The sequence below is a fragment of the Sorex fumeus genome, unplaced genomic scaffold (assembly GCF_029834395.1).
Source record: "Sorex fumeus unplaced genomic scaffold, SorFum_2.1 ptg000036l, whole genome shotgun sequence".
Lineage (NCBI taxonomy): Eukaryota > Metazoa > Chordata > Mammalia > Eulipotyphla > Soricidae > Sorex > Sorex fumeus.
Window position 1 is genome coordinate 16,762,338 of NW_026606093.1, and position 16,197 is coordinate 16,778,534.

A 16,197-nucleotide genomic window follows, 5' to 3' on the forward strand; every position below is an offset into this window, starting at 1 on the left:
CTGGATAGGTCCGGTTATTAAAGTTTGGGTCTCATGAATCCACTGTTACTGACTCTGCGGTTTGGATCTGTAGCTCTATCATTCCTTAGCATCACCAGTAACCAAATTCCCTGGAACTGTTCCCCCTATTGCATCTCATCTGTCTCTTCTCCCCACATCCCTCCCACTCCATTTTTTTCCTTCCTCTCCCTATATGCTGGGGTCAAGGTTTCTCTAAATACTCCCTTTAAACCATTGCATTCTCTTATGCATTAGTTCTAAATACTACATATAAGTCATATCATTGTATACTTATCTGTTTTTCTTTGACTTACTTTAACCTGATATCTTCCAGTTTCATCTATGTTGTAGCAAATTGCATAATTTCATCATTTCCTCCAGCTGCATAGCATCCCATTGTGCATGATCCATTTATTTGTCATTGGACATCTAGGTTGACTTCAAATCCTAGGTATTATATTGAGTTCAGCAATGAATCATGGAATACATACATACTTTTGAATGAATGTTTTCTTTGCTGGGGTTAGGTACCCAAAAGTAGAATTGCTGGATCAATGGCAGCTAAATTCTGAGATTACTGAGAACTCTACATACTGTTTTCCAGAGGGGTTGAATCAGACAACAATCTCACCGTCAGTGGGTCAAAGTTCCTTTTTCATCACATCCCTACCAACACACACTTTTCCCAGTATTTTTGATACGTGTCATTCTTCCTGGCATAAAATGATATCTCATTGTCTTCTTGATTTGTATTTCTCTAATAATAAGTATCATGAGTCTTTTAGCTATCTGTTGGTCATCCTCAAAGAAGTATTTGTATCTTTCCTTTCCCCATTTTTGATGGAATTTTTAAAAATTTTTGTTGATCTTTGAGGGTACTTTATATATCCCTAATATCAATGCTTTATCTTATGTGTTGAGTTCAAATATTTTGTCCCACTCAATAATCTTTTAGTGTCAGCCCATGTTTCTTTTGCTATACAGAAACTTCAGTTTTACATAGTCCATTTGTTTGGTTTTGATTCTGTAGCCTTTGCCAATGGCACAATAGTCTTAAAAGATTCCTTTTAGGTCTAGGTCTTAGAGCATTCTTCCTTTGTTTTCTGTAACACGCTTTGTAGATTTGATACACTTTGAGTTGACCTTGGTGTAAGGTGTGCAATATGAATGCAACTTTAATTTCTTACACATGGCTACCCAATTCGCCCAGCGCTATTTTTTGAAGAGGCTGTCTTTATTCCATTTAATGCTTTCAGCTCCTTTGTCAAAAATTAGCTGACCAAGTATACGGCATTTTGTCCTTAGATCTACTGATCTATTCTGTCCTTATTCCAGTGCCATACTGTTTTGATTACAATGGCTTTAAAGTATAGATTTATGTTTTATAGTACAATGCCTCCAGTTTCTTAGTTTTAAATATAGTTTTGGATATTAGGGGTATTTTTATGATTTCACAAAACATTGTAATTGACGATTCTAAATCCTTGAAAAATGTTACCTGAATCTTTATTCAATGCAATAGTTTATGGAGGATGGTAATTTTTACAATATTGATTTTTCCAATCCAGAGTTGGGATTTTTTTTTTCATCTCCTAAAACTTCTTCAATTTTTTTCTTATTTTTTGAGATTTTAATGGTTAGTCTTTCAACACTTTCATTGATTCCTAGGTCCTTAATATTTTTGACACTTTAAATGGAATAGACTCATTGATCTCTTTGTCCTCTAATTCATTATTTGTTTATAGGAATGCAACCAATGTTTGTGTTTTAACTTTGTAGCCAGTCACTTTTTGTATTGGTTTATTGTTTCTAGGAGCTTTTCTTTTTGTGGACTCTTTATGGCCTTCAATATATGCCATAATGTCACCTACAAATAGCGATAATTTGACTTCCTCTTTTCCAATTTGGATCTCTTTCATTTTCTTTTCTTGCCTGATATCTATTGCTAGGAGTTTTAATACAAGGATGAAAAAGAGTGGGTCAGTGAACAACCTTGCCTTGTGCCTAATCTCAGTGGGAATCCTTTCAGTTTTTTACTATTAAGAATAATATTTGCTATGGGATTTTTTATAGATAACTGTTACCATCTTAAGTTATATATCCTCCAACCTTATATTAGTGAGGGTTTTTTATTATGAATGGGTGTTGGATATGGTCAAAAGCATTCTCTTCATCAATTGATGACATGATTTTTATATTTCTTTTTATTGGTGTGGTATATTATGTTAATTTATTTCACCCTTAGGATGAATGTCACTTGATCATGGTGCATAATTTTTTTTATATACTGTTGAATTCAGTTTGCAAGATTTTGCTGAAGATTTTCACATTGCTCTTCATCATGGAAATTGGTCTGAAATTTTCTCTTTTTTTAAGCGTCTTGTTAGTTTTGGGTATCAGTGTAATATTAGCTTTGTAGAAGGTTTGAAGAAGGATTTCCATTTTCAATATTTTGGAAGAGCTTAAGGATTAACAGCACCAAGTCTTCTCTGGGGGTTTGATAAAAAATCACCTGCCAGAGTGGTTTCTTGGGCCAGGGAGACACTTCATAGCCATGACAACGGACCCACACACCAGGCTGTTTCATTCAGGGTACCCTGGAGGGGGTTGGGTGAGGTCCCTCCTTGTCCCAAGAACCCAGTCTCAGTAGCGGAAAACCTCCAGAACTCACCCATTGCCATACTCATGGCCGTGCTCCACATGCTCAGTCCGAACTTCACCCACTACTGATTTTGCAGAAAACCCAGGTATGGGGACTTGTGACTGCAAACTCCAGGTTCAACGGAACTGAGAATGGGTGATATCTCCCCACCTCTCCTTGTTTCTGGCAACTTTGCAGTCACATCCACAAGCCACCTCTCTCTGGCGCCAGATTATCTCATCAACAGCCATAATCCGGAGACTCATGTAAATTTCTTGGAAGAGAACATAAAATGACTCGCCATAGCCATGCCGCCAGACCCCATGTCATGCTGTTTAATTCCGGACACCCCAGAGTGGGGCAGATGAGGTCCCTTTCTGGCCCAAGGAGCTAGTCTGGCAGTTGAAAACCTCCAGAACTCACCCACCATCACGCTCCCAGCTGCTTTCCACATGCATGAGCTGAGCTTCACCCACAAGTAAACCAATTCCTAGACCACACAGCAACCTCATACCTCACACCACTAATATGCCAAGAGTAGCATACCATATTTGATGGGGTTTAAAGTAGGAAGCAACCAATCTTAGAGGTAAATATATTTTTACATATATATGTGTGAGTGTGTGTGTGTATAAACACACAAGGTTCAACGTTTAACAGCATGTTAGTAATCTATTATAGAAAGGCTTAATGGCCCCTGGGTGAAATACAACGATCTTCACATGCTTTGCTCTAAGGAAACATTTTTTAATCATTTTCAGCAGTTTATTCATAACAAAACATACAAAAAGATTTATTTAAGTACAACTTTGGGGCAAGCGTTGGGGTTTGGGATGGAAATATCTGAAGTATGGTGGTGGGAAGGTGTAATGGTGGAGAAATTGGTGTTTGGATATTAAATGTAATCAAATATTGTGAACTACTTTATAAAACTAAAATTAAATTCATAAATCACCTATAAATTCATCTGGACTAGGTCTTTAATTTTGGGCAGATTCTTTTCTTTTTGGAGGGGCTGGGGAGTGGGTGGGGTCACACACCTGGCAGTGATAGGGGTTGCTACTGGTCCTGTACTCAGGGACCACTCCTAAAGAAGTGTCATACCCACTGCTCCAGCGAACTTCGGGAGTTTCTTAATTACTGTTTCAATTTCTTTTCTTGTGATTTCAGGTTTTCTAGTTCCTCCTCATTTAGTTTCACAATATTATTTGTTTTTAGGAATTTGTCCATTTCTTCTAGGTTCTCCAGATTAGCAGTATAGAGTTGTTCATAGTGAGCTCTCACAATGGCTTGGAATTTTGAGGGTTCTTTGTTATTTCTCCCCTTTTGTTTCAGATTGGCGGCTGGGTAGTGGAGATAGTGGAGGGATGCCTGCAGACCTCCACTACCTCCACTACCCAGTCACTGCCACACTCCAGGATGCTTTTCAGACACTCGAGCCAAGACTCACGCACGAGTGAAGCCCCATAGAACAAGAGAAGTGGAATTCTGTGACCTTGGACTCCAGTTTCAATGGACCAGGCACAGAGATCCTCTGCCTGCTCCAGCAGCATGGCAGTCCTCCACTACCTCCACTACCTCCACTACCCAGCTGTCACACTCTCCCGGACATATTCCAGACACGCGGCTGCAACACAACATAAAACACTTACTACAAGATTACTAGGCTGCCAAAACGAAGGACAAAAATTACTGTAATTTCAATGCACATATGCTGGCACTGGAAGCATCCATCAAGGACCTGATGGTGCAAGCGTGAAAGATCAAGTACAACATCATTGGTCTGACTGAGACAAGAAAGCATCAATCACATCACACCATTTTTGACACTGGGGAAGAAATCTTCCTTGGAGCATGCGACAAAAGAGGCCTCAGTGGTGTCAGTGTCCTTGGCAACATGAGCTTACATTGATTCATTTGAATGCCTAACAACCCAAATTGGATGATTACACTTGAATAGATGTGGCTCACTGCCAGCAGTTTCTATCTTTGTTGTCTACACACCAACATCCAATTATGGTTAAGGAGAAATTGAGAAGTTCTACATGGGCTGGAGCGATAGCACAGTGGGTAGGACGTTTGCTTTGTGCGCAACCAGCCTGGCCGAGCCGGGTTCGATTCCTCTGCCCCTCTTGGAGAGCGTGGCAAGCTACCGAGATTATCTCGCCCACGGCAAAGCCTGGCAAGCTACCCATGATGTATCCAATATGCCAAACACAGTAAAAAGAAGTCTCAAAATGGAGACGTTACTGGGCCCGCTCGAGCAAAATCGATGAACAACGGGAGGAAAGTGACAGTGAAAGTGACAGTGACATGGAGTCAGAGAAGTTCTATAAAGAAGACCACAGCTTCTACAAGATTATTGTCAGTGAGAGACTGTCTGAGTTCATCATGTCTACCAAGACCATCCATGGTAACTCACAATTCCAGAAGGCAGAATCTAAATATTGGACTTGGGAGTCTTACAGTGGACAACGAAATTGACCCCATCATATTCAATTGATGGTCTTGCCTGACCAATGTCACTATTGTCCCAAAATTTCAAACGGGATCAGACCATAGTCTCCTTCTTGCAAATTCTACTTCACAGAGCAGGGAGAAGGGCTGCAAAGTTTAAGAAGAGAACTCCCAGAACGACCACCAACTGGGAGCTCTTTGACACTATTGCAGAAACATGGGAAGATGCCATCATTCAGAACATTGACAAGGAATATGATCGAATGGTTCAGCATCTCCACGATAGTGCGAGGAACGGAGAGAAAGAGATAGCCACAAAAAGACGCCTGTCTTTGAAAACTCTCGAGCTCACCAGCGTGGCTTGGCACAAACCTCATGCAACTGCAAGTGAACGTTCGACCTCACTAAGCAGTGCAAAGAAGCGTCAAGGAAGACCTCAAAGAGAGAAGAGCAGCAGTGCTAGCAAATGAAGCAGAAGCTGGGAAAAACATTCGCAATGCCCACCTGTCCTTCACCAAATCAAGACCAAGATGACTGCCCTCCAATGTCCTGATGCATCTATCACATCTTCCAGAAGGGCAATGGAGAAGATTATTCATGACTTCTACTAAGACCTCTTCAATAGCCATGTTCACCTGCCCACATACCAAATTCTGCAGGATGGATATGTCATTCCCAATGTTCTCCCTTCCAGAATCTGACACACCATCTCGTCAGGAAAGAAACAAAGAGCACCTGGCCCAGACAAGGTCAGACCCGAACACCTGAAGAACCTACCATCAGTACTCATCAATACACTGGCTCAGCCCTTCACATGCTACCTGTCTGAATGCAAGGTTCCATCACAATGGAAAACCATCAGGACTGTACTGCTCTACAAGAAGGGAGACAGTCACCACATTGGCAATTACCGCCCGATCTGCCTGTTGTCTGTCGTCTACAAGCTGTTCACTTGAGTCATCCTGAATAGGATTGGAAGAACACTAGATGAAGGACAACCATGCGAGCAAGCTGGTTTCTGAAAAGGATTAAGCACAATCCACCCTTTCCACACTATAACCAAGCTCATTGAGGTTTCCCGGGAATTCAAGATGCCTCTATGTCTAATGTTCATTGATTTAAAGAAGGCCTTTGTTTCTCTTGAAATGGAAGCGGTCATTGAGGCCCAAGCCAAACAGGGTGTTCAAACTCAATACATCAGGATCCTCCTTGAGCTGTATTGCAGATTCACTACCAGGATCTCACCATCTATAGGGAGGTGATCATTGACTTCAAGAGAGGCGTGTCGGCAGGGTGATACCATTTCACTGAAGCTCTTCAGTGACACCCTCGAGAATGTCATGCGATGACTGGAATGGGAGGAATGGGAGTGAAGATAGGCAACAACACCACCTGTGCTTCGCTGATGACATCGTTCTAATAACACCAAACACCAGCCAAGCCGCACAAATGTTGGCCGAATTTGACCATGAGTGTGGAAAGGTCAGACTACATCTGAATCTCACAAAGACAATGTTTCTGAGAAACGGTCTCATTCTTTTTGTTACATTCAATCTCAACAGAACAAACATCTCAGAATGCAAGTTATATGTACCTAGGTCGAGAACTCTTCATGAAGAATGACCTGGCATCTGTGTTGCGAAGGAGGAAGAGAGCGGCTTAGAATGCCTTCAAGACCATTGAAGAAATAGCTAAGAGGATGAAGAACCTCCAGCTCTGGCTATATCTCTTTGGTTCCCCTGTTATTCCTGCATTAACATATGCCTCAGAGACTTGGGACCTACGAAAACAGGGTGAGAACACTATTCGGGTCTCCCAAAGAGGAATCGAAAGAGCTATGCTTGGAGCATAACGCTTCACTCAAATGAGAAAAAGAATCTGGAGTTCCAACCTCCATTGATGGTCAAGAATCAGGGACGCTGTCTCATTTGCCAAGGCATCGAAAATCAGATGGGCTGGACACATAATGAGATTTGGAGACAACTGCTGGACTAGAGCCATTACTGACTGGATTTCACAGGACATGAAAAGATCGCATGGCTGCCCACCTATGAGATGGTCAGACTTCTTTGTCAATACCCTGAACGATCAGTTTGAGGCTGTCCGTGTTCCCAGAACGAGTAGATGCCACTGGGCTACACTAGCATGTTACAGGGATGAATGGAGACGTTATTGGCGCCCACTCGAGCAAATGGATATCTAGTGATCAAGTGTTCTAGATCTGATTTAATTTAGCAATTTCAATTTCTTCCTCATGATTCTAACCAATGGTTTGTCCATTTTGCTTATTCTTTTGTTGAACCAGGTCCTGGATTTTTATATTGCTTCCTTGGTTTTTATATCATTGATTTCTACTCTGATTTTTATTATTTATATTTTTCTATTACTTTTTGAATTCATTTGTTGTTTGGAATTTAAGGTGTGCATTTACGTTGTTTATTTTACCTTTTTCTTCTTTCCTTAAGTAGGCATGTATTGCTATGTATTGCTATGGGTTCATTTGTTGTTTGGAATTTAAGGTGTGCATTTACGTTGTTTATTTTACCTTTTTCTTCTTTCCTTAAGTAGGCATGTATTGCTATGGGTTCGCCCCCTAAGGACATAGCAAAAACATAGCTTTTGCTATGTCCCTTAAATTTTGGTGATGTGTTTCTTCATTACCATTAGTCTTGAGGAATCTTTTTATTTCTACCTTGATTTCCTCTGATCCAGCTGTTATGTACAGCATGCTGTTCAGTCTCTAGGTGTTACAGTTTTTCCACATCGTCTTTTCATGTTTAGTATCAAGCTTCATGGCATTGTGATCTGATAATGTGCTCAGTCTTATTCTTGTTTGTGAACTGGTGTGTTAGACTTGTGTCTTAAAATGTGATGTATCCCAGAGAATGTTCTATGTGCTCTAGAGAAGAACCTGTATTTGGCTTTTTTGAGATTGAATGCTTTGTATACATTCTTTAATTCCACTCTTCTAGTTTCTCTTTTAGGATTCTTGTGTCTTTATTTATATTCTTCTAGTTGATCAGTGAAGACAGTGAAATGCTGAAATTTCCTACTACTGTTAGGTTTAAATTCATCTTTTTTCCCCTGTTTGTGAACAAAGACTTACAAAGTTCCCTGAGCTCCATTTGGAGCTATATATTGACAGATTTAGTACTTCTTGATCTATTTTTCTCTTGATCTAAAATAGTGTATAGCCCTGTCTTTAATTACTTTCTTTATAGTGAATACAATTTGGTCTGATATGAGTATGTCTGTTCCAGCTTTTATGTGGTTTCTCATTGGTTTGTATAATGGTTTTCATACGTTTATTCTGAACAGTTGTCTATCCTTTGATCTTAGGTGTGTTTCCTTTAAGCAGCAAATGGATCAATTTTGTTTCTTGATCCATCACTTCATTCTGTGATTTTTGATGACAGAGTTTGTTCCATTGACACTCAGGGATATTATTGACATAAAGGGCTGGTTGCTATTTGACTGTGGGGTTGTTGCTTCTACAGTTGACTATATGGTTTATGTAAGTGACTTTTAAGTAGTTCATTCAGAACCAGTTTGATTATTGTAAGTGTTGCCTGCTCTCTTTTGGTCAGGTAATGTTTTTACCCCTTTCTCTCATCTAAAAGAGAGTTTTACTGGCAGTGAATTCTAGAGTGAAAGCTTCTTTCATTCCTTTCATTCAGTGATTTGAACGTCATTCCATTCTTTTCTTGCCTGTACCATTTAATATTGGAGATTGGTTGTAATTCTTATACTATTTCCCTCATCTTTAAGGGTTTTTTTTCTCTTGCTGCTTTAAAAAAGTTTGTCTCTCTCTTTGGTTTTTGCCATTTTGATGCTTATAAGTCTTGATGTTGCCCTTTCCGAGTATATTTTGTTTGGTGCTCTTTTGGCTTCTTTCATCCGCAGAGCTGTCTCCCTCCAGAGAGTGGGGAAGTCTCATCTGTCATCACACCCACCACTCATTCTGTCCCTTTTCCTTTTCCCTCATCTTCTGGTATTCCTACAATTTGAAAGTTTTTCTTCTTCATTAAGTACCTTACATTTACTTTATTTTTTTTTACTTCCTTATGAATGCTGAATTGTATTTTTTTCTCAAGTTCATCTATAAAGTTCTCCCTCTGTGATAGTCTGCTATTGTGGCTGCTTATGTATCATTTAGCTCCTTCAATTCCATTTATTTGGAATTTCTTATCATCTAAAACAGCTTGATTTGGTTGAATTTCTAGTCTGTGATTGCTTAACTTGCTGCTTGTTTAATTTCTTTGCCAGTGCAGTGAGTGTTGATTTTTGGTCCAGGATGATGATAATGAATTACAACAGCTACTGTTTATCAAAATTGTGGAAAGGCACTTCCCATGCATGTAATAACTTTATAGCAAGCTGAAAAAGTATGATATTAGCATCACCACTTGCACTCTCTTAAATTTAGGGTTTGAAAAATGTCTTTTTTTTAAGTTTGGTTTTGTTTGTGGGCCACACTTGATGTTAATGGCTTACTCCTGGCTCTGACTCAGGGATCACTCCTCACAGGCCCCTGGGAACCATATGGGAGCAGGGGACTAAACCCAGGTAGACTATATGCAAGGCAAGTGCTCTACCTGCTAGACTATCCCTCTTGCTCTCAAAAAGGGCTTTTGGTCCTTGATCTTAAATTCTTTCCACATGTGATATGCTTACTCTGGAAGTTTACATTTCCAACATCTATGAGACAAAATAAATTTCAAGTGCTTCTGTAATGAGTAAAAATATTTTTAAACGATGATTTAAATTTTTTGTTGATATATACTTGTATCACTTGTCATCCCATTGCCCATTGATTTGCTCAAATGGGCACCAGCAGAGAGCCTGGCAAACTACCAAGGGTATCCCGTCCGCATGGCAGAGCTACCCGTGGCATATTTGATATGCCAAAAATAGTAACAATAATGGGCCTCATTTGTTTATACATATATATAGATGGTGTATATATTCACATATATCATCAGTATATATTTTGTGGACTTTTAAGTGAACAATTAAGGTAAAGGCCCTCCCATTGTTCGTCGATTTGCTCGAGCGGGCCCAGTAACGTCTCCATTGGAGACTTTGTTGTTACTGTGTTTGGCATATCGAATGCGTCACGGGGAGTTTGTCAGACTCTGCCGTGCGGGTGAGAGACTCTCGGTACCTTGCTGGGCTCTCTGAGAGGGATGGAGGAATTGAACTCGGATCAGCCATGTTCCTGCGAGCAAGGCAAATGCCCTACCGCTGTGCTATCACTCAACCCAAGTGAACAATTAAGAGAAAATTAATTTAGATATTTTAAAAGTGATAAGAACAGATACTACACTTGATCTTAGCCAAAAGGCCGAGTAGGGCTGGAGCGATAGCACAGCGGTAGGGCGTTTGCCTTGCACGCAGCCAACATAGCCGACCCGAGTTCAATTCCTCTGCCCCTCTCGGAGACCCCGGTAAGCTACCGAGAGTATCTCGCCCACACGGCAGAGCCTGGCAAGCCACCCATGATGTATTCGATATACCAAACACAGTAACAACAAAATCTCCAATGGAGACGTTACTGGGCCTGCTCGAGAAAATCGATGAACAATGGGAGGGCCTTTTTTAAAAGTGAAATATATTGATAGGCAAATATCATGACCTCATTTTTCCTAACAGGCTGGATAGCATTCCATTGTGTAGATGTACAATAGTATCTTTATCCAGTCATCTGTTCTCAAACCCTCAGATTTTTCCCAGATTCTGGCTACTGTGAATAGTGCTGTAATGGACACAGAAGTGCAGATGGTAGACTTGGAGAGTATCACATTGAGTGAAATGACTAAGAAGGATAGGAACAAAAAATATAATGGCTGCATTTATTTGTGTAATATAAAAAACTATGAAACTAATATCCAATACAAGGAAAAATGGGCCAGAAGGACTGGTCAACGGACGGAAATTACCACAAGGGTGTGGAAGCTGGAGGATAGTTAAGATAGAGGAGGGTCCCTTATGACAATAGCATTGTAGCACTGTTCTCCTGTTGTTCATCAATTTGCTTGAGCAGGCACCAGTCACATCTCTATTGTGAGACTTGTTACTGTTTTTGGCATATCGAACATGTTACGGGGAGCTTGCCAGGCTTTGCCATGTGGGTGGGATATTCTCGGTAGCTTGCTGGGCTCTCCAAGAGGGGTGGAGGAATCAAACCCGGATCGGCTGTGTGCAAGGCAAATGCTCTACCTGCTGTGCTATCGCTCCAGCCCTTATGACAATATAAGTTGGAAATGATCGCTATGAACAAGAACTGAGTGTTGAAAGTAAGTAACGGGATAACTGTAAGTAATTTAAGTAAGTAAAGGGATAACATTGTATAACTTAAACCCAAGCACAAAAATTTGTAAGTCTACAATTGTACCTCATGGTGTTTCACTAATAAAAATTTTAAAAAAAAGAAAGTAAGTTAAGGGATATACATAACCTTTCAACCTTTCAGCATCTGTATTGCAAACCGTAATACCTAAAATGAGAGAGAAGGGAAGAGAAAGTGATAGAGAGAGAGAGAGGATAAGTGCCCTTGGCAGGGGTGAGGGATGGCTTGAAGGGGTGGGATAGAAACTAGGGACACTGTTGCTGGGAAATTACACTGGTGGAGGGATGGGTATTGGAATATTTGTGTAACTGAAACCCAATCATGAACAACTTTGTGATGTTCTATATCATGGTAATGTAATAAAATAAAAAATAGAAAATAAATATAAATAAAAATAAAAGTGAAATATGTAGTTATTGTAGTTACATTAAAGTTCCTCCTATAATTGTGAGACAATTTCACATCTGATTGTGTACATCTACTAAAAATATCTAGAGATTTTAGCTCATTATTTCTAGAATTAGTTTTATTAGATACCCTATTAAAATTGATCTATATGAAGTTACCATTTCTTATAGGTCAAAACAATCAAATGTAAAATATTTCGTAAACCCAAAGTATAAGTTGAGGCCAAACCTGCTCTTTTGTCCCTCTCACTCATCTCCCACTTTTCCCCTCAAAATAAGCCCATTCAAGATTTTTCTCTCCAAAATTGGTTTTTATTGTTTTTTCACACTCAAAAGTTTATTTAAATACAATGATTTATTAAGTTGTTCATAATATAGTCATTTCAGGTATTCAGTATTTAAATACCAATCACACTATAAATATCTATACCTCAAATTACCCTCCCAACTCCCCAGCTTGTGCCCTTAGAATGCACAGAATGATTTTATATTGCTTTTGCAATTTATATCTCATAACGCTATTACAAATGTTATTGTCAGAGGACCTACTGAACTTTTGGTGCTATTTGAGTCTTCTATGCTTTTGTTTTCACTCATCGAGCTTAGTGAGCTTCTATGAAACTTTTCCATATACTTTTCTGCATTCCTACTAGGCTGTCAGTAATGTGGACTTTTTTTTCTTTTTTTTTTTTCTTAAATTTTTATTAGTGCAACACCATGAGATACAGTTGTAGACTTACAAATTTTTGTGCTTGGGTTTCAGTTATACAATGATCAAATACCCATCCCTCCACCAGTGCCCATTCTCCACCACCACCAGTCCCAGTATCCCTCCCTCCCCCCATCCCCCCATCCCACCCTACCTCTGTGGCAAGGCAGTCCCTTTTGTTATCTTTCTCATTTTGAGTGCAGTGGTTTGCAAAAGAGACATTGAGTGGCAATCTTGTTCAGTCTATAGTCTACTCTCATCATACATTTCTCATCCTGAGAGGAACCTCCCAACACCCTTTATTTGGTGCTCCCTTCTCTATCTGAGCTGCTTTTTCCCCTAGCGTGTGTGGCTGTCCTCAAAGCCATGCAGTAATCCTCCTGGTACTTATCTCGGCTATTCTTGGGTGTAGTCTCCTATTTTGTTACTTTATGTTCCCCAGATGAATGCAATCTTTCTATGTCTGTCCCTTTCTTTCTGACTCATTTAGCTTAGCATGATACTTTCCATGTAGTACCATTTTTATATGAATTTCATGACTTCATCTTTTCTAACAGCTGCATAGTACTCCATTGTGTAGATATACCAAAGTTTCTTTAACCAGTCATCTGTTCTCAGGCACTCAGGTTTTTTCCAGATTCTAGCTATTGTAAAGAGTTCTGCAATGAACAAACAAGTGCAGATGTCACTTCAACTATACTTTTTTGCCTCTCTGGGATATATTCCCAGGAGTGGTATTGCTGGGTCAAATGAGAGCTCAATTTCTAATTTTTTGAGGATCGTCCATACTGTTTTCCAAAAGGACTGAACCAGTTGGCATTCCCACCAGCAGTGAAAGAGAGTCCCTTTCTCGCCACATCTGTGCCAACACCAGTTGCTTTTGGTCTTTTGGATCTGGGCCAGTCTCTGTGGTGTGAAATGATATCTCAGTGTTGTTTTGATCTGCATCTCCCTGATGATGATGTAGAGCATTTTCTTATGTGCCTTTTAGTCATTCGGATTTCTTCTTTGAGAAAGTTTCTGTTAATTTCGTCGCACCATTTTTTGATGGGGTTGGTTGTTTTCTTGTGGAGTTCAACCAGTATTTTGTATATCCTTGATATCAACCTCTTGTCAGATGTGTATTCGGAGAATATCCTTTCCCATTCTGTAGACTGTCTTTGTATTTTGGTCACTGTTTCTTTGGAGGTGCAGAAGCTTCTTAGTTTAAGATATTCCCATTTGTCTATCTCTGTTTTCACTTGCTTGGCCAGTGGCGTGACATCTTTGAAGATACCATTAGCTTCAATGTCATGGAAGGTTTTGCCAACTTTATCTTCAATGTACCTTATGGATTCCGGTCTGATGTTGAGGTCTTTAATCCATTTTGATCTTACTTTTGTACTTGGTGTTATGGACAGATCTGAGCCCACTTTTTTGCATGTAGCTGTCCAGTTTTGCCTGCACAATTTGTTAAAGAGGCTTTCCTTGCTCCACTTCATATTTCTTGCCCTCTTATCGAAGATTAGATGATCATATGCTTGGGGGAAGATGTCAGTATATTCGACCCTGTTCCATTGGTCTGCTGCTCTGCCTTTGTTCCAGTACCATGCTGTTTTAATTATTACTGCTTTGTAGTAGAGCTTGTGGACTTTGAAGGTATTGTGTCACTGCATACTCTAGCAAATGTGTTTCTGGGATGATTCAGGCTTAGCAGGTTCTGTGAGATCTGTTTTATTGCCAAGACTGAGTTTGGGCTGTTTAATGTGAGTAGAACTGGGTGTGGATGGATGGAGCCCCTGGCCCTCAACAGGGCAGGATCTTGGCGTGCTTCATCCCAAGAAGGATCCAGTGGCATGGATCTGGAGACCAACCCTGCTAAGTTTGGTACACCTGTGGAGTTTCCCTATTCCATCAATCTTTGATCTAGACTGACCAAGGTCCTTCAAGTATTCAAAAACATAGTTTAGCCTTGTTTGATCATGCTCTTCAGCAGCATTTTTATTTTTCAAAATTGTTTTTAAAGTCATAGTTTCTAGATTGTCTATCATCCTTCAACCTTTTTCTGGAAGCTTTATTGGCTAAGTCAATAGTTAAAGACAATATGTTCATTCATTCAAAAAAATGTTTAAATATTTTCTTTTCTCTTTGTTTAGCTACTTGTTGGTTGCCATGATAAACAGAACTGAACAAAACATCAGCAACAAAAATGTTATATATTGCTTCTCAAGGCTGTAAAGATACCCCATGTGAACTCAGAAAAAAATTATCCTCTGACACTGCTGCTGGACTTGGTGTCCCAGCAACAGAGAAGGGCCAGGCAGTTTTCTGATGGTTTGATGAGTCAACCTGTCGTAGTGATTACTGGACAGTGGGAATTTTCTGGAGTGATACAGTGTATGCTGGGTTTGGGGTATTATGCCATAATTTTCCTTATTCTTGTTCTTGCTCCTCCCATATACTAAATTTTGTTGTACATCTGTCACTTAATTCTGATCACAGCTAGAAAAAAATCCATATTGACAGCAATACCAGCATTGTAAACTTTGCAGTTACTATGTGATGGACACATAAATCCCAAGCCTATATGAACTTAATTAATTCTCATCATTATTTTGTTAAAAAAGAAATCCAACACAGAGATGATGAATAATACCCCAATACGATATAGTCACTTGCTGTACTTTGCTGTTTACACTTGCCAAGGATGTTCCCACCACTTACACACCTTCAGATTTCTTTTCTTAATAAAAATTGCTGCTGATAATCTTGACTTACCCTTAGTACTACTTAAATATCTTTTCCCTTTTCATATTCTCTATGATGACCATCAGTCTAGGACCAGAAAACATGTTGTTTGAAATTAATTTTAAAATAGGAAGTAAAGCTACAAATTATGTAGAGACTAATTTGCAATAATTATTTATGAGAAAGCACAGAAAATTGTGAGGTATAAAGTTGATGTTTTTATTTTGTCTTGGGGTCACAACTAATGTTGTCTGGGAACTACTCTCATGCACCTTTTTCACAGCAGCTGATCCACGTGATGCTGGGCATCCAACCCAGGCCTCCTGATGCATAATATGCTCTCAGCCCTTTGAGCTGCCCTGTAGCCCCGATTTATTTGTGTAAAATTTTATTTTATCTGTATTTATTTTGCCTTGCTATTGAGATTATTAAAGTGATATTTATGACAACTTATAATAATGTTGCAAAACTAATTTTCCTTAGCAAATAATGTTGCAAATAATTTTCTATATTATTTTCCAGCTCTTCTCATACTAATGTGTTATCTGCTGCTATTATTGTTGTTGTTATTTTAATTCTTTTATTAATTGTGTCTCTAGAATCTTCTGAATACAAATTTGGATTTTCACACACTGGAAAAGCTTGAGTTTAGTGGCATCAGAGGAAATGCCTTAAGTCAGCAAGTCCAGCAAATGTACAATGAATTTCAAGAGATGTACAGAGTATTCTCAGAGTCCTCCTATAACTGCTTGGACCCACAGAATATGGTATGGAAGGGCTAATTGGCACATATTGTCTCGCAGATGCTCCCAGCTTTTAGAATAATGGCATTTATTTGGTTACCCTGAGTATTTTGTTTGGTTCGGTGCGTCCATAAATTTTATCAGTGGACATATGTTTCTAATTA

The 16,197-nt window shown here is 39.4% G+C and overlaps 1 protein-coding gene and 1 pseudogene across 1 annotated transcript in view; one reads left to right on the forward strand and one right to left on the reverse strand.

Annotated features, from left to right (window-relative positions):
- The window catches only part of DNAH9 (dynein axonemal heavy chain 9), a 577,218-nt gene that overhangs the window by 49,266 nt on the left and 511,755 nt on the right, over positions 1–16,197 (forward strand). The window contains exon 7 of the mRNA XM_056117744.1: positions 15,890–16,057. Within this exon, the coding sequence (XP_055973719.1) occupies positions 15,890–16,057 (168 nt within the window). The remainder of the gene's footprint in view (positions 1–15,889; positions 16,058–16,197) is intronic.
- Positions 10,309–10,454, reverse strand: LOC130027264 (uncharacterized; annotated as a pseudogene).